The sequence below is a fragment of the Maniola jurtina genome, chromosome 28 (assembly GCF_905333055.1).
Source record: "Maniola jurtina chromosome 28, ilManJurt1.1, whole genome shotgun sequence".
Lineage (NCBI taxonomy): Eukaryota > Metazoa > Arthropoda > Insecta > Lepidoptera > Nymphalidae > Maniola > Maniola jurtina.
Genome location: NC_060056.1, coordinates 1,536,202 through 1,554,755, shown reverse-complemented (window position 1 = coordinate 1,554,755; position 18,554 = coordinate 1,536,202). Strand labels below are relative to the sequence as shown.

The 18,554-nt window shown below is 34.1% G+C and overlaps 1 protein-coding gene across 11 annotated transcripts in view; it reads left to right on the top strand.

The window, feature by feature from the left end:
- The window catches only part of LOC123879668 (signal transducer and activator of transcription 5B), a 32,588-nt gene extending 14,256 nt beyond the window's left edge, over nucleotides 1–18,332 (top strand). For 3 of the 11 annotated variants that reach the window (XM_045927523.1, XM_045927524.1, XM_045927533.1), the window contains 6 exons: nucleotides 853–1,026; nucleotides 2,411–2,535; nucleotides 3,017–3,169; nucleotides 3,628–3,757; nucleotides 16,170–16,301; nucleotides 17,710–18,332. In XM_045927523.1, coding sequence (XP_045783479.1) covers nucleotides 853–1,026; nucleotides 2,411–2,535; nucleotides 3,017–3,169; nucleotides 3,628–3,757; nucleotides 16,170–16,301; nucleotides 17,710–17,737 — 742 coding nt within the window. In that variant the 3' untranslated portion in view covers nucleotides 17,738–18,332. Of the gene's footprint in view, nucleotides 1–852; nucleotides 1,027–2,410; nucleotides 2,536–3,016; nucleotides 3,170–3,627; nucleotides 3,758–6,477; nucleotides 8,208–16,169; nucleotides 16,308–17,709 lie in introns of those variants that run through there. The other 8 variants (XM_045927525.1, XM_045927522.1, XM_045927526.1 and 5 more) reach the window with 8 other exon arrangements.
- Nucleotides 18,333–18,554: the final 222 nt, after the last annotated feature.

Below are 18,554 nucleotides of genomic sequence, written 5' to 3'. Positions count from 1 at the left end.
TCTTAGTATTTTCTAGTTTTAAGTTTAGTTGATAATTTGTATCAAATCAAATCAAATCAAATTTCTTTATTGCGAATTTGGGTAAACAGTAGAGGAGTGGTATGAGTTGTATAATTTTTTATTCTTTATTTGTGATTTTGTTGAGCTGAATAATTTTTTTTTTTAATTTTTTTTTATTATGATCTATCGATGCACAGGTAAAACTACTGAACGGATCAGGCTGATATTAGAATAGAATAGAATAGATTTTTATTCAAATAAACTTTTACAAGTGTTTTTTGTATTTGGCATGCAGACAGCTATTATGTCGTAGATATTCGCTAAGAAAAGATTTTTGAAAATTGCAGCCCTAAGGGGGTAAAATAGGGGTTGTTTGTGTAGTTAACGCGGACGAAGTAACGAGTATAAGTTAGTTAAAACCTAAAATACGTCATTTTGTCCAGTCTATCGTTTGAATCGAAGACGACAATGAACTCGAGGGTACGGAGATCTCATAATAAGTGCATCATTGAGAGCCTCGATAGCTCAACGGTTGAGGCGCGGGCTGAATTCCAAAAGGTCGGCGCTTTTAACCCCACCCGTTGCACTATTGTCGTACCCACTCCTGGCACAAGCTTTACGCTTAATTGGAGGGGAAAGGGGAGTATCAGTCATGATTAGCATGGCTAATATTCTTAAAGAAAAATTTGAAGTATACTTTTTTTCTTCTTATTCGCTCAATTGTTCTTTTATTTGAAAATCGTTACCGTGATTTTTAAAAAATCAATTCTGTATGTTTCTTTTTTGCTAAAAAGTTTCTATTCTATTGAATATGGTGGATTTGTTAAAGAAGTAGCCAATAATGAAACAAAGTCTGTGTTCAAGGACCAATCTGCCCATTAACACGATGGAGCTAAATGGTATGACAGTGAGCTGGACCCAGTTCTGCAAGGACGCGCTGCCAGAACGCAACTTCACGTTCTGGGAGTGGTTCTACATGGTTGTGAAGGTCACCCGGGACTATCTGAGGACGCTGTGGTGTGACCGGTGAGTGACACCCACTCATACACCCCTAGCACCCATAACACACTCCATCCGAGCCAAAATTTCATGGACCCATCCCAAACCTACAATACCCATCCCAAAACGTCTTACACCCATCCCGAACCTACTACACAAACATCTCACACCCATCCCAAAACAAACATCTTACACACATCCCAAAACTACTATACCCATCCCAAACATCTTATACCCATCTCGACACTACTACACCCATCCCAAACATCTCATACCCATCCCAAAACAAGCATCTTACACACATCCCAAAACTACTATACCCATCCCAAACATCTTATACCCATCTCGACACTACTACACCCATCCCAAACATCTCACACCCATCCCAAAACAAACATCTTACACACATCCCAAAACTACTATACCCATCCCAAACATCTTATACCCATCTCAATACTACTACACCCATCGCAAACATCTTAGACCCATCCCGAAACTACTATAGCCATCCCAAACATCTTACACCCATCCCAAAACTACTCACCCATCCTAAAACAGCTTACATCCATACCAAACTATTGTGCACCTGCCCCAACTATTCAAAAACATCTCCGCCTATCCCGAAGCGTCATCCTAAAGCGTCCCTTACATATATTCAAAAACTTTGCCATGTGCCCGAATTGCCATACACCTTACAGGTTAGCCTGCTTTCATCTAAGGGCCTTTTCATATCGAGTTTTTTAAACGCGTCGTTGACGCGCGTTTTAGAAACGTGCGTCGACGGCGCGCTTTTATCTTACATAGCAGTTTGTTGTCGTTTGTATCGGTACACACGCGCGTCTGTATCGATTCAAACGCGTGTTAGAATTTATACAGGTGTGCAAAGGTCTACAGGCTGCGTCTGAGTCGCGTGCGTATCGCGACTCTATCGCTACAAACGCGCGTCAACGGTGCGTTTAAAAAACGTGGTGTGCAAAGGCTCTTAGTTTGAGATATAATTACATAGAGCGCACTTTGACTTTGCTTAGACTTAAGACTCTGTTAAAACGAGACAGTTATACTGCTGACATAAAACCGTCTCGTTTTAACTGAAGCTTAAGTCTGTGCAAAGTCAAAGTACGGTCTATAGATCTCAGCCTTAGACTGCATCACCACTCACTACCAGGTGAGATTTCATTCAGACTTGGGCGCGTTTGGAACCCTCGTAGCTTTAGTTTTAAGTACCGTAATTAATTATCACCACTATATCGTACAAGTTTAACAATTCCGACCATCAAAAGGAGTACAATTGTACCTACTTTGAATACATGATTTTGACTTTGACTTTGACTTTGAGCTAACTTGTATCCGAATAAAAAAACCATGATGGAGTCTTATGTGTACTTGATTGTATAAATTCTTTTGTCTACAGTCTCATCATGGGTTTCATCCAAAAGAAGCAAGCCGAAGAAATGCTGGGGAAATGTCCACCGGGAACATTCTTACTCCGGTTCTCTGATTCCGAACTTGGTGGTATCACTATTGCTTGGACTGGTGGTAAGGAATTATATCAATTTTTATGGTTCCGTACCTCAAAAGGAAAAACGGAACCATTATAGGATCACTTTGTTGTCTGTCTGTCTGTACGTCTGTCTGTCTCATAAGAAACACAAGATTGTCTGAAATGAAAACCTATGGGGTACTTCCCGTTGACCTAAAATCATGAAATTTGGCAGGTGGGTAGGTAGGTTTTATAGCAAAAGTAAAGAAAAAAAAATCCGAAAACCGTAAGTTTGTGGTTATATCATTAAAAAAAAAATTGAAAATGTTACATTTTGTACGATTGTAAAAATACGTTTGTGTGTTCGTTCGTTGACTGTGTTCGCGTTGTATGCATCGTTCATCCGATTGAGTTGAAACTTTGTACAGTTGTTGTTGGCACTTGCGTTGAGATGAATGGTGGCGCTCGAGTCGCATTACAACGTTTACTGAGCATTGACAAGAATTTTATGATAAAACTGTTTTTAACACCTTACAGAGGGTAACGAAGTCTTCAGTCTCCAACCCTTCACCTCTAGAGACTTGATGCTGCGTTCATTAGCAGACAGGATCCTGGATTTGACGCAGCTGCAGTTCCTTTACCCCAATGTGGCTAAAGACGACGTGTTCTCCAAATACTACACTAAGCCTGGTGAGTTTAATGAATTTAACCTAGGTTAAACTTGGTTAATCGTTGTTAACGAAGGTTGACCTGATGGCAAAACTCGCGATTACTTTATGTAGGGTAAATTAACTTAATTTAATCATGGTTAGTGAAGGTTAACCTTGATAAATCGTGGTTAACCAAGGTTGTTCTGGTGTAGAAGTTCATCATTTAGTGACCGAAGCTAAGTAAACCTAAGTCAATTGCGATTAATGAAAGTTAACTTAATTTTGTGAAAAAATTCAGTGTAAAGTGACTTATACTAGTTTAATCTAGGTTAATAGTAATTAACGAAGTTTAACCTTAATTAATGGTGGTTAACAACGATTACCCTGGCAGAAAAATGTATTATATAGTGGCCGAAGCTAATTCAATCGTGATTAACGAAGGTTAACCTTGATTAACCCATATTAACTTAAGTTTTAAATCAATATACTCATCCACAGAGAACGAAATGCTAAAGAACGGTTACGTGAAGCCGGTTTTGGTGACTACTCTGCCTCCGTACATGTCTGGTTCGCCGGCGTACGCTCATTCGCCGGACTCTCATAGAAACACGCCTAGCGTGCATAGCAGGTCAGTATGAAAAAAAAAAAAAAAAACATTAGGTGCCAGGTACCTTATTGAAGTGAAGCTTCTTAGGCATTGTAGATAAAATTGTGTGTAAGTACTACCAATTTTATAGGTTACGTCGCTGTACCTGCGCAGAAATCTTATTTTATACGGGAACTAGAGGATGCCCGCGACTTCGTGCGTGGAATTAGGTTTTAAAGATCCCGTGGGAATTATTTGATTTTCCGGGATAAAAAGTTGCCTATATCAATTACAGGGACTCAAGCTACCTCGGCACCAAATTTCATACAAATTGGTTGAGCGGATGGGTTTTTGGGAATCCCGTGGGAACTCTTTGATTATCCGGGATGAAAGTAGCCTGTGTCCGTCCCCGGGATATAAGCTAACCCTGTACCAAATTTCGTCAGAATCGGTTGAGCTGTTGGGCCGTGAAAAGGTAGCAGACAGACACACTTTCGCATTTATAATATTAAGTATGGAAGTATGGATTATGAATTGAGATAGCTTTATTAGTCTCTGTTGTTCGTGTGTTTAAAATCTTAACGTCAAGCAATAAGGTCTGTATTTCATTGGAGTACAGTCAGAGGCCATAAGTCGTTTAGCACCTTCATGATCATATTCTCGTGGCACAGTTATGCATTTTATGTGTGTTAGGTGTGTGTAGAAAAAGGTCATAAGTGTGACAGGTTTTTGATGCAATAGTTTCCAGGAATTGCTACTCGAATTCTGAGGCCGACCGTACATTCGGTTTTAGTCGTTAGGTCGCACTTTTCTGCGCAAACGAATTTTGCCGATATGACTTATAAAATTGATAGTACTGTTACTCGTAGAAATATTTACTGAAGTAAAACTTCTAAAGCGTAACTTGAGAGTTACTCAGATTATTTTCGGACGAAAAACCGGTCAAGTAGCTTCGCTTCAAAAATGATTTTCTTGTATATTATGCTGAATTTATGGATATCTCCTTCCTAGATGATGCCGCGACTTCGTCCGCGTGGATATAGTGGTTTTAAAATCTCCCGCGGGAACTCTTTTCCGTTGTAAACCTATAGGGTACTTCCCGTTGACCTAGGATCATTTTTGGCAGGTAGGTAGGTCTTATAGCACAAGTAAAGGAAAAAATCCGAAACATCACAAAAAAGACTTAAATTGTGTTCACGAAAAAATTAATTTACTAAATGACATATAGATGGCGCTATATTTGGTACGATGGTACGGAACCCTTGACCTGATCATTAAGAGGGGTCTCTCCGTCACTCGCTTCATACAAACGTACTTCCAATTTCATTTGAATATTAAGCAACCAAAGTCCATGAAATTTTGCAGACATATTCTAGAAACTAATATCTATGTCTGTGGTTTTCCAGATTTCTTTTAAAATATTCGGTTTCAAAGTTACGCGTTATTTAAAATTTACATACAAATCTTTGAGCCCCTGTAATATTAAAACTACATATTTTTAGAAAAATCTAAAACACCACAGACAGATATTAGTTTCTAGAATATGTCTAAAAATATGTAGTTTTAAAATTACAGGGGCTCAAAGATTTGTATGAAAATTTTTAAGACCGCGTAACTTTGAAATTGGATATTTTAACAGAAATCTGGAAAACCACAGACATAGATATTAGTTTCTAGAATATGCCTGCAAAATTTCATGGACTTTGGTTGCTTAATATTCAAATGAAATTGGAACTACGATTGTATGAAGCGAGTGACGGAGAGAGCCCTGTTAACTTGTTATAACGGTAGTAGAATTACACAGTATGAAAATTTCAACTCTCTACCTACTACGGTTAATGAGATATAGCCCGCTCACAAACATACGACGGACGGACGGACAGCAGAGGCTTAGTATTAGGCTCACGTTGGCCCCTTAGGGCAGTGTTCCGCAAACTTTTTGTGTTCAAGGTACACCTAGGAAAACGAAAAAAAATTGAGGTACACCACAAATTAAAAAACAGTTTTTAAGTAATATTAATCAACTTTTATTATTAATCAACAAACTTAAACTATAAATTTCAGAAAAGGTATTTAATGCGAAACATGAGACTGTTTAATTGAGCATAGACGGTCTAAATTTGGAGTAATCGCTGACAAGGCTGCTCTCATTTCTTCGTCGATCGTCCTGAGGCGTTCCCTTTTTTTGGTTTTTATTGTGGTAAGAGTCGAAAATCCTAATTCACTCAAATAGGTCGTTGCAAACGGCAAAAGTATTGCTTACTTACCCTTACTTACTTACTAAAAATAATTTTATAAGATAACCACGGCACACCAACTAATGATCACGGTACACCAGTGTGCCGCGGCACACACTTTGCGGAACACTGCCTTAGGGTACAGTACCCGACAAACAACTTCAACATTGACGCGATTGGCTGGCGATTGGTTGATCAGTCGGCGCGAGTGCACGCGATTGGTTGATACGTCGACTTTTGCTTCCCGGATTCGCCAACTTTCTCCTATTACACCTTTTCAGGTCCAAGTTGTTTGCCGGGCACTATACGGAACCTTTTAGGGTTTCGTACCTAAAGACAGATTTACGACAGACATAAATCTGTCTCGTTTAAACTCCGTCTTGAGTCTGAGTAAAGTTAAGATATCAAGCTTGTGATTTCCTAAAAAGAATTCAGTATGATGTATGGGAGCAATTATTATTATTATTAATTTTTTATTAATATAATTTATTATGATTATTGTTTTATTTTTTGTTTCTTTCCTAGGTACATGATTGAGTTTTAAAACGAACAAGATTATGAGAATTTAAGTTTTTTTTTAATTATTGCGAATTAGTTGTATTTTTTTTCTTAGATAAGTTTAATTTTAATAGTCACATCCGATTCTTTTATTTTTTTACTTGATTCCTTTATTTCGTTTCGAATTTTTATAAGTTGACGACAATCTCAATTTAGTTAAGGTTTTATTTTTTTTAATTTTCGTAAAGTATTATTAATGTTGACTATATACTAATACGTGTCCAAAAATATTAAAGATAAATCAAAGTTATTTAAACTAAAAATGCGGCTTAGTTTTTATGCTATAAAACATACAGACTGACAAACTAAGTACTTCAAGACTAAAAAAATTTTAGACACGTATTTTCACGATCGGTCTTATAAAATTTGTTTTGAGTTCAGGTCTAGATTTATTCTAGACTTAGATCTGTGGAGTGTACTTTGACTTTACTCAGACTTTACTTAGAGTTAAAATGAGACAGAGCTATGTTTCTCACATAAATCCATCTCGCTTTAACCCTGTCAGTCTGGGCAAGGTCAAAGTACGCCCTGTAGATCTCAGACTAAGAGTAATGAATAAAATTTTCTAAGCAATACTAGTTTTTAATTATTTGATAGTATTTTTATAGCAATGTAAGGTTGTATTGATAAGTCTGTTTTTAACAAAACACATGAAATCCATGACTTTTTTTTAAATTTGAATAACAATATGGACGATTTTGCAAAAAAAAAATTATTTTTAAGTTTTTACGTATTAAAAAAAATATCGATAAAATATTTAGTTTAGGTTTAAAGCTATGTCCACACTAATAAAAATTTGCTCCGAGTGTAACAGTGATCGCACACAATACCATGTGTAGTATGTAAATACGAATATGCTCGTCTCATTTATCAACGAAAATAAATGGGGTTTTATTGACGCATATTTTTATTAGTGTGAACACGGCTTTAGAAAAAAGCTTTCATGTTTAGGCTAGGCGCGCACGGGCGGTTAATTGACTAGCTGGTCAAATAGAGTAGCCATCTTGGATTACCATACGTTATCGTACGTTGAAATTGCACGTTGTGTGTTAACATTACTACGTTACCGTTACCCACATACTCAAATTATGTCAATAGAGCCTCGATAGCTCAACGGTTGAGCGGACTGAATTCCGAAAGGTTGGCGGTACAAACCCCACCCGTTGCACTATTGTCGTACCCACTCCTGGCACCAGCTTTACGCTTAATTGGATGGGAAAGGGGAGTTGACGCCTGCCAGTTACGCGGACATCGAAACCTCGCCGTTTTAAGTTCCCTAACTGTCGCAACAGTCATGTTCCTAACATCGTAGCTTTAGTTTTTACGTAATTAATTATTACCACTATTAGTAAATTATTTTGACGATTCAAAAGCACTTGTAAAAGTTTATTTAAATGAAAATCTATTCTATTCTATAATCAACTTAGAAATCTATCAATTGTCTATCAAATGGCGTACAATAGTACAGTACTTTGAATAAATGATTTTGATTTTGTCGTTAACTTTGCCACTGACACTGGTCATTTAACCGCCCGTGCGCGCTTAGCCTTGCATTTACTACATGAAAAGCAAGAAATTTGGAAAAGACTTAAAAAAAAGTATTATTCTTTCTTATAGCTGCGGCACAACTATTCTACAACTTTAAAAAAAAAGAAAATGGCGCCGATGTGTGTTTCAAATATATGATTTAGGGGATAGTTTAGACAATTTCAATGTTATTGAGGTTTAATTGGTTAAGGAGTTGAAAAAAATGTAAATCATTACAAAGAATCATTTACATACAGCCGGTTCCCATTTGTCGTCTATCGGGCCCGGATTTTAATCGAATGTTCCAGCGGCAGAACATTTTATAGGAAATTATTCACACTTGTCTGAAACCGATTTTGTGTCAAAATGTTCTGTCACTGGAACATCCGATTAAAATCCGGACCCGACAGCCGACAAGTGGGAACGGGCTGTAAGGCCGCGTTCACACTATGTCGTGACAACAGATAGTCGTGCAATTAAAGCGTAAATGAAAGTGTTCATATACGCGACGTCACGATTAACTGTCGACGATTTTTGGCATTGACGACAGATTGTCAAGACAATGGGAATGGATCCAAAAATCGTCACGACTGATCGTGATGGCAAATCCAGTGGGAACAGCTAAATACGTTAGTCGTTCAACGATATAAAGAATTCGGCGACATATTGTATGGGAACAGCTGGAGACGATAGTCGTTAACGATAAATTAACCGTTACGACATAGTGGGGACGCGACCCAAGTGTTTATAGAGTGCACTTTGACTTTGCTCAGACTTAAAGTTTCAGTTACAACGAGACAGATTTATGTCAGCGATATAACGCTGTCTCGTTCTGTCTTAAGTCAGCAAAGTTCGCTCTAAAGATTTCATCCAAGTCGCGTATGACAGATTGAACTTTTTCTGTAAGAAATTCGAAATATTTTTAACTATGGTGAAGTCTACCAATCTGCACTTGGCCAGCCTTATGGATTATGGCCTATATGGCCTATACCCTTCGCCTAAACCCTTGTCGTTTTGAGAAGAGACCTGTGCTCAGTAGTGGAGCAGTGCAGGGTTAGGCCCGTGCCTACGGTTCACATCATACTCTCTAAGCCAATCTATAGGTAGTTTATTTCCTTATGGTTGAAATCTGTAGAGCGCACTTTGACTTTGCTTAGACTTAAGTTCCAGTTGAAACGAGATAGATTGATGCCAGTGATATAACGCTGTCTCGTTTTAAGTGTCTTAAGTCTGAGCAAAGTCCAAGTGCACTCTATAGATGTCAGCCTAAGGTCTCAATAAAGAACCAGTATTATTATTATCATGCCTAAAATAATCATGAAGCTGAATTTATGGCATAATGAATGAAAAAATTTATGGCATAGTAACATTGTCAATTCATATGTTTTCTACAACATATCGTAAGGCATTATCATAGTTTTAGACATACATATATGTATACTGATATTTCAGGGTCCCCAACGAATTTATATGTCACATCTTTGAAAAGGTTATTCTAACTAGTTAAGTTTTTAGGGTTCCGTATCTCAAAAGGAAAATCGGAACCCTTATAGGATCACTTTGTTGTCTGTCTGTCAAGAAACCTATAGTGTACTTCCCGTTGACCTAGAATCATGAAATTTGGTAGGTAGGTAGATCTTAAAGCACAAATACAGAAGTAAATCTGAAAACCGCGAATTTGTGGTTACACTATTTAAAAAAAAATTAAAATGTGTTTCAATTTTCAAAATAAGATAACTATACCAAGTGGGGTATCATACGAAAGGGCTTTACTTGTACATCCTAAAACAGATTTTTTATTTATTTTTATGTATGATAGTTTTTGATTAATCGTGCAAAATGTTGAAAAAAATACCCGAGTACGGAACCCTCAGTGCGCGAGTCTGACTCGCACATGGCCGGTTTTTTAAAAAACCATTTTTATAGTTCGCGATAGTTCGCCATGAAGATAGTTCGTAGTGAAGGGGAACACATACCCCGCATTGCCATGTTGAACTGTCGCGACCTCTGGTTGAAAAAATTCAAATGGTTTTACCATCAAAACACTTTGTGTTTTACTGAACATAAGAGATTGTAATTATTTGAAAATTATCAAAAATACTTCTTATACGCTCCTAAAAAATAATATTTAAAGAGATAATATATATATTTACACTAAAATTGGCATTTAACTATTTTTAAACTAGCCTAAAACTATTGTCCTTGAAATGTTTAAAACAATTGACCAATTTAAAGGACGGACGTTTCGAAAAAATAAGTATTTTAATTTAGATTAGATAGGAATTGAAATTGGATGTTGAAAAATCTTAATTACTTAACATTAGTAATAAATAATGATTAATATAGATAAATAAATTATTATTGATGTATAATTACTAACATGTATTAAAGATATTCCATTTATGTCTAAAAAAACTAAATTTACAACTCCCTTTACTATAGAAAATTTTGAATTCATTTTCGAATATAAAAAATTTCGACTAATTTTTTGCAATTTTATTGTTTAACTTTTTTATTAATTAAAAAATTTAATTGTTTAACTAAAACAATAAAAAAACTAAGAATAAACTAATTTAAAATAGTGCTATCTTTTCTGCACTGTTCTGTTCAAAATAAAATTATTTTATTATAAAATAAATAAATTATTTTTTAATGTTTACCTAAGAAATCATTTTTAGCATTTAATTTTATCTGTGGGTCCATGTGATAGCATTTCTTGTATAAATAAAGACAGAAACATATTTTTACCACGCAACGCGAAAATATCGCACTCGTAGATGTCAAAAGGTGCGTTAATATCTATGTAGTACCATGCGTACGAAGTTGTCTTCACTTTTTACCCGACTACGGCAAAGCCAAAAGAAGGGTTATGATTTTAGCCGTCTATGTATGTATTTTTGTATCCAGATTCTGTGTGTACCACCGTAACGCCTAAACTACTTGATTGTGATTAATGAGATGTCAATTAATTCGTTGTAAAGGTCCGGGTGACATGGCTATATTTTATACGAAAAAATTGACCTAACGGATGTTACATCAAAAAAAGTTGGGTTCTCCAAAAATTTTTTTTGCTATTGTATCGAGTGGGGTGTCAAATGAAAGAGGAGAAAATTCTGATTTCACGAATTTAAATGTACTACAACATTAAAATATAACCAAGCAATAAAAAAAGATTTTATTTATAATATTTCAGCGTTCTTTAAGGCGATCGTAGTCGGGTTTTAGTTTTCAATTTTGTCTTGTTTAAAACACAATTGTAAGAGCTTTCCTAATCTGTGAAGTTTTATAATATCTTTGGCTATGATACTAAAAAAATATTATATAGATTGGATAAGTCGATTGTTAATGTTAAAAAATACGGATTTTTTCTTTAACTAAATTAATATATTATGGACGTTGTTTGGAAAAACTTTAAATTATTTTTACCTTTGAAATGTCTAATTGTTGACCGTATGCCTCAAGATTTAGGAATTAAACAATCTGTTTAAAAGAAAAAATGAAGTAAATATGTATTTACTTGCTAGTTAAATAAAATGTATTTATAGTGTGCTAAGTGTTGTGAAATTTGTTAAGTTATAATGCATATATTACTATATAGTATATATATTTTGCATGTTATCTAAATCCTGTTGTACACTTATCTTAAACAAAATTGTGAAATTGTGCTTTTCATTTTGAATGTTATTAACACCAGACCCAATGAACGACAAAGCATAGAAACCGCGGTTCACGAAGTGATTAAGCCCCATCACAAAATAAAGAATTAAAAAAAAAAAAAAAGAAACCGCGGTTCTAACTATTGCCATTCGAAAATAAGAGACACAAACTCACATGTGTTAAGATGCATGAGACGGGTCTGCTCGCGAAATTCAAATTTAATTTGCGTTAACTCATGTCCAACTCATTATTTTGACTAATTTCTTAAACTGAACACTTTCAAGTAAAGTTTTTTTTGTAATCCTATGAAGATGATACTGCCATTGGTGGAATTAGAATGCCATAAGCCTAATTTGTCGTATTAGTTTACAAATTGCGAAAACCCAAATTTTTTTAATTTCGCGCGCAGACCCATCTCATGCACCTTAAACACTTAACTTTAACCAATTAAATTAGCGTAAATCGTTGTAGGCTTATGATTGGTTCAGACTGTTTCATGTGATACTGACCGCTGCCGTGATTGGCGGACTCAAAGTGTCAGTTACGTAGTTACAATCAAATTGAAGACATAGCGTTAGAGATTACGCACCACCCACCACAATACAGATTTCGTTACGCTATAACGGAGCGTAGGTATGGAGTGTTTCTATGCTTTGTCGTTCGCTGTATTCGGTTGTAGAGTTTCATAAACAAAGGAATAGGGAAAAGAAAAATTGTATTCACAACATCTTCTATGGAAAACTAACTAAATTTAAAATTAACTAAAGTTTAGTTAAAGTTTCGTGTACAGCAGAACTAAAATACGGTTTGCGTCAATTAATGCACAAGTTTATTTTATGACTATAATATGTATGTTATACAGCTTATACTGTACTGTACTGTATAATTTGGTGCTGCATTGAATAATTTTAAGTGATCTTACGTGATTGGGTATTTTCCTACTTTTGAATTTGATAAATATTATTACTTAATTATAAACTAGGATAAAAACAATGACGTACGCTGAAAAAAATATTAAAATCCAACAAAGATTTACAAAGTTACAGGCATTTTAATTTTGGAGTGAGAGGGTCTTCTATACCTTTCTCGCAAAACGAAAATTTGTATCAAACCACAGGAAGCCACTATGGCATTAGCACGGAGTGACGTCATAATGCTTTTATCGCTATCTCTGTCTAATCTGAAATATTTAAATGCTTATAACTTTTTTGTTATTTGATCCATTTAATTAGTTTTTTCAGTTTACACCATTATTTTTATCCTAGTTTACAATAAAGTAATAAAAAAATTAGAGTAAAATAGCCTATTCGTTTGCATATATCATAGACAATGAAGTATTTAAATAAATTAAAACTTAAATAGCTTACTTGATAATTTATAATTACAAACTGGCAATTTAAAAATGCACTTATTCTTAGATACATTTTTTTTTTCGATTTATTACTATGGTATAAATTATACAAATGTTGCCTGTTTCATATGTTTGGTTTTCGCCATTTTCGTCATTATGGCAGCGTGATAAAAAAACATAAAATATGAATTATACATTAATCATATCAATATGTAAGATAAATTATTTGTATTTTTCGAACAAAAATTTAAGCTATTAAACATGATATCAATTATGTACAAAGTAAGAATTATTAATTAACATGTTAAAAATAAGTATTAAAAATTGTCAAATTATTTCATATCAATATATTTTTACAACTTTTTTTTTACAGAAGCTGATGATAATATTATGTCCGATACGTATACGAAATATACACATTCTTTTCTGTCAAATAGATAAAATTTTAATTTTGTATATTTTTGTCAAATATAATATAAAATATATAATATTAATATACAAAGAATAAAATATACAGTTTCATATTTACGTTACGTTTTCATAATAACGATTGAAACGAGAGAAATAATAAATATGATTTTTCCTTGTCCTAGTTGCACACTTCGACCAACGAAATTAAAATTCATTTATATAGAAAAAATATAGGAATTAAAATGTGTGTTTATCTATGAAACTTTATTATATGTATATATTTTTACATTAAATAACATCGATTTTTAACGACTGGATGTGACTATTAAACGATTTAATTATAATAATAAATTTAGTAACTTCTAGTTAATTGATAAGTGAAAAAATTAAAAAGGAAAAAATAAAGAAATCAACGCTCAAGCAGCAAAACAGTTTTGCGTTTAAAACGATAAAGTGTCATGACTCAAAATATTAAAAAAAAATCATTATTTCTATTTTTGAAAATCCCAGAAAATGAGCTATATCATTAAGTTATATGAAATTCTCAACAATTGATTTAGTTTTTGCTAAGTTAGATTAGTTTTGAGGACCAAAGATTTTAGTCAGTATAAAAAAAAGATTCCGACGAATTGAGAACCTCCTCCTTTTTTGAAGTAGGTTAAAAAGTAACATGTCAGTTAAAGGTTTAGAATAATGACAATTATAGTCCGTACAAAATGACTTCTCACGCGCCATTGTAACTCTATGGATCAACTGTCATGTCAAAAGTGCGCTTCACCTATAAAATAAGGACTAAAATGGACTTCGTTTGTGTTGGTGTTAGCTGGCGGGCGTGCTCTGCCTTTTTGAAGTGTTTTTTTTTTTGTTAAAACTGACTGGAAAGCGCTCTAAGGGGGTGCCGTGCGTGTGTCGGCGAGCGCCGGCACAGACGGGGTCCACACTTGTATAGTTTAACTAACTTGTTACAAATAACTACATACTTGACATTGGCTAATCTTTGTAAAGCCAGACGAGAGAGAGAAAAAAGGCCTGAAATTGTACTTTTGACATGATATTTCACACATTAAGTTAAAATGTCGCGTCAGAACTCATTTTTTACGCATTATATTTGCTGTTAAATCTAGTTAAATACTGACATTAAACGAAGAACCCAAATAAGACGGTATTTATACTTTTATTTTCTGTGATAAAAAAAATTGAGTTATGACACTGTATCGCACATTGACTTGATATCTGTCAAATCTATGGTATCGCATCACAGTTTGACCACTCAGACTAGGTGCACTGTTGAAGGTCTCGGAACTAAATTGGTTTTTTTTTTTCGCCGGACCGGACTTTTTGTTCCGGATTGTTCGATGAATCGAACTAAAAGTCTAACAGAATGGAATAGACGCGCCTAAGTTGCAATACAACACAGCAATGTGTTTCGACCTTAACAGTATATTTCCACATACAACTGTACAGCTAGGCTGACTATAAAATACTATAGAAATAGATGTACTGCAATTTTGGATTATACAATTCTTATACATGACAATGTTGAATGTTCGCTGTATGTTTTGATGTATTTATAAATATAATTATACGTGAGAAAACTCAAATGGTTTTTTTTTTGTATAAAAATAAAATTGTCTTTGGTTATTTAGTTCAATTTTAAAGTCAATGTAGGTAACTTAAAGCGTTTAAAATTACCACGCGAAGGAATTTTGCTAAAGGTGATATCAAACGGCTCATTTTTCAGCGATTCATTTTGTGTTCAGATGTTTCATTTCAAGTAAAAGATGCTGAGTGAAAGGAAGTAGTGAACAAAAAATGAAAGTTTGATAACACCATGAAGTAGAAGTAATGCAGAGTTCACTTCTAATACTCACTGAAACAAATACCTATTTATCGCTATCCCACTTCGACTAACATGTTAGAGGGAGAGATCGGACCCCAGATAGAGAGATAGCGATAAGTAGGCATTACTAGTAAGCAATCCAGGTGTAGGTATATTATAAAATCAATGGTGATACATTAGAGATTTTTCATTTGGAGAAAATACCAAAGGCATTTTTATTTCACCTTCGCGAAAATGCAACACAGACGGTCGTTTTATTTTATTGTAAATTTTGATAATATTTACGATTTTGTATTATTTTTCAATTTTGGATACTTAAATGTAGATTTTTTGTTAACTATCCTATAATGTTCGCCTTTTTATAGTCTGTGCTGACATTTATGCGACAGGTTTAGTTTTTTTTTTAATTTTTTTTTTGTTATAATGACAACGACCGTCTTAAAAAAATTATTAACGTGTTGCATTTTCTCTTTCCTTTCCCGGTGGTGGCTGCTGACTACGGAAACTTAAAAAAAAAAACACAAAAAATATACATAATTGCAAAATATCCACAAAAATATGTAACTATTAATTCTTATACATGAAAAATATATGATATTGTAAAATAATCATAAAAACAAAAACTATGGTGATTTCGCACGCTAATTGATTAAACACTAATTGATTAAAAAAATTACAAATTTAAACAAAAAATATATATATTAAACAAATAATATAATTAATATAATAAAAATAATTGCATTGTATTCGGTAAAAAAAATTGTAATGGATTAAAAAAATATTATCTTCAAAACTTTCCGCCACTAAAATACATGCAAATTAAAAAAAAACATTCCTACCGAAAAAAAAACATTCCTACAAAAAAAAAAACAGTTACTTCAGCGCATCTACACCAGCGCAAACTGAGAGCAGTTTTATGGATAGCGACCTCTTCGAGCAGATTCGCGCCTTCGAACCGGATGGCTTCGACGACTTCGACTACTTCGGCAGCAACGTTGCTATGAAGTAAGGTAATTATTTTATTTAGCATGAAACCATGAAACCTCATAGAGAGAGCCAGTGCTTGCCAGATCTTCATTGTTTTATAAAAGCTTTACAATGCAGCCCCGGTAATCCGGCACCCGCTGTAATCCGACAAGTCTACCAATTACAATCCGGGTATCTTTAAAACAAGAGTGAATAGGCACCTTCTAGGTAAACGCGTCCCATCTTAGACCACATCATCACTTTCCATCAGGTGTGATTGTGGTCAAGCGCTTACCTATAGTGAATAAATAAAAAAAAAGTCTATTGTTATTGAATTTACTTAGACATAGGTACATAGTGAAGTATCTATGATTTATACTTCAGAGTATGTATAACATATAGAATCTTATCATTGGATCTTGAATTTGTCGGATTACAAGGTACTGTTTTGTAAAAAAAGCCGGACTATAGGGGGTCTTCGGAAATACTCTATAATCCGACAAATTCGATAGTTCGACACTGCCCTGCAAAACGTTTGTCGGATTACCGGGGGTCACTGTATTAACTACAATCTATCCTACTGATATAAACGCTAAAGATTGTATGTATGGAACTTTGATACTCTATCATGCAAAAACTACTGGATAGATTTGGCTGAAATCTTGAATGGAGGTAGATTATACCCTGGATTAACACATAGGCTACTTTTTATCCCGGAAAATCAAAGAGTTCCCGCGGGATTAGTTAAAAATCTATATCCACGGGATTCAAGTCGCGGGCATCAGCTAGTCCGTAATAAGTTATGGACTATGGTGATATCCCTTTAAAACTTCCTCTGTGTCGGTGTTAGCTGGCGGGCGTACTCTGCCTTTTTGGAGTGTTTTTTTTTTGTTTAAACTGACTGAAAAGCGCTCTAAAGGGGTGCCGTGCGTGTGTCGGCGAGCGCTGGCACAGACGGGGTCCATACTTGTATAGTTTAACTAACTTGTTACAAATAACTGCAAACTTGAAATTGGCTAATCTTTGTAAAGCCAGACGAGAGAGAAAAAAAATATCCTTTTGTACCATGATAGTCCCTTTCCCTCAATAGTCAATTTGATTACATCAAACTTTTAAGAAGTACTTAGGTACCTACTTAAAAAAAACGTTAATATTTCCTTTTAATTTTTCACCCCCGACCCAAAAAGAGGGGTGTTATGAGTTTGCCGTGTGTATCTATGTATCTGTCTGTGGCATCGTAGCTGCTAAACTAATGAACCGATTATACTTTAGTTTTTTTTTTGTTTGAAAGGTGACTTCATCGAGAGTGTTCTTAGCTATAATCCAAAAAAACCGGTTCAGCCGTTTGAAAGTTATCAGCTCTTTTCTAGTTACTGTAACCTTCACTTGTCGGGGGCGTTATAAATTTTTGATTTACACTTTTTATTGTGTTCTTTTTAATTTTCAGGAGAAAATATGACGAAAATTACCAGTAGATTTAGTTTGTTTTTGTGCTTCGAGTCAATTAAAATATTTAATTTTAAGCGTATTTTAAACTTATATTTTATGTAATAAATATAATTATATTGTGTTGCATCTTAGAAATTAGTGCCATAGACAAATATGATTTAAAAATGTATATAATATTATTATTGTTTTACAAAATGAACCAATTTTATAATAATATTTTTATTTCATTTTAAACTTTGACGCAACCACGTTTTGGGTTGAGAGAAGAAATAAATGATTAATTTAAATAATGGGATAAATTATATTGTGGAAAAATATGTATTTTTTGTATTTTATCGATTATAAATAGGTGCCATAGATATAGATAAAAAAAAAACGCCGTCAGATACTTACCAGTCTTCGATTTCAATATTGTTCCATACGGATTCTGATCGCATTCTAAATTTTAGAGTATTTGCATCTTTTTCTTACCAATATAGTAAGAAAAGGACAAAAATTAAATTAAATTTAAAACTGTCATACCTGGTGACTTTACCTGCCACTCGCGAGCCTATTGTTTAAATTTGTAGCGTCCATTAAAATTTACAGACTTTATGTAAAATTCATTTTCCGTCCTTTTTTAGCAATATTCAAAAGAAAAAGATGCGGATACTCTAAATTTAGTTTCGAGAAAAAAAACTGAATCGACGCCATCGTATATTTTTTATGTTTTAATGCAATTATTGTTTAAGTATATTAGCGTTTTTAGATGTATAGATATAAGAGCATTTGGAAAAATAGGCACCGTATACTTGTTGGAGGTAATTTTGCTTGAAAAAATTGCTATTTTACTGTCGACTGCAA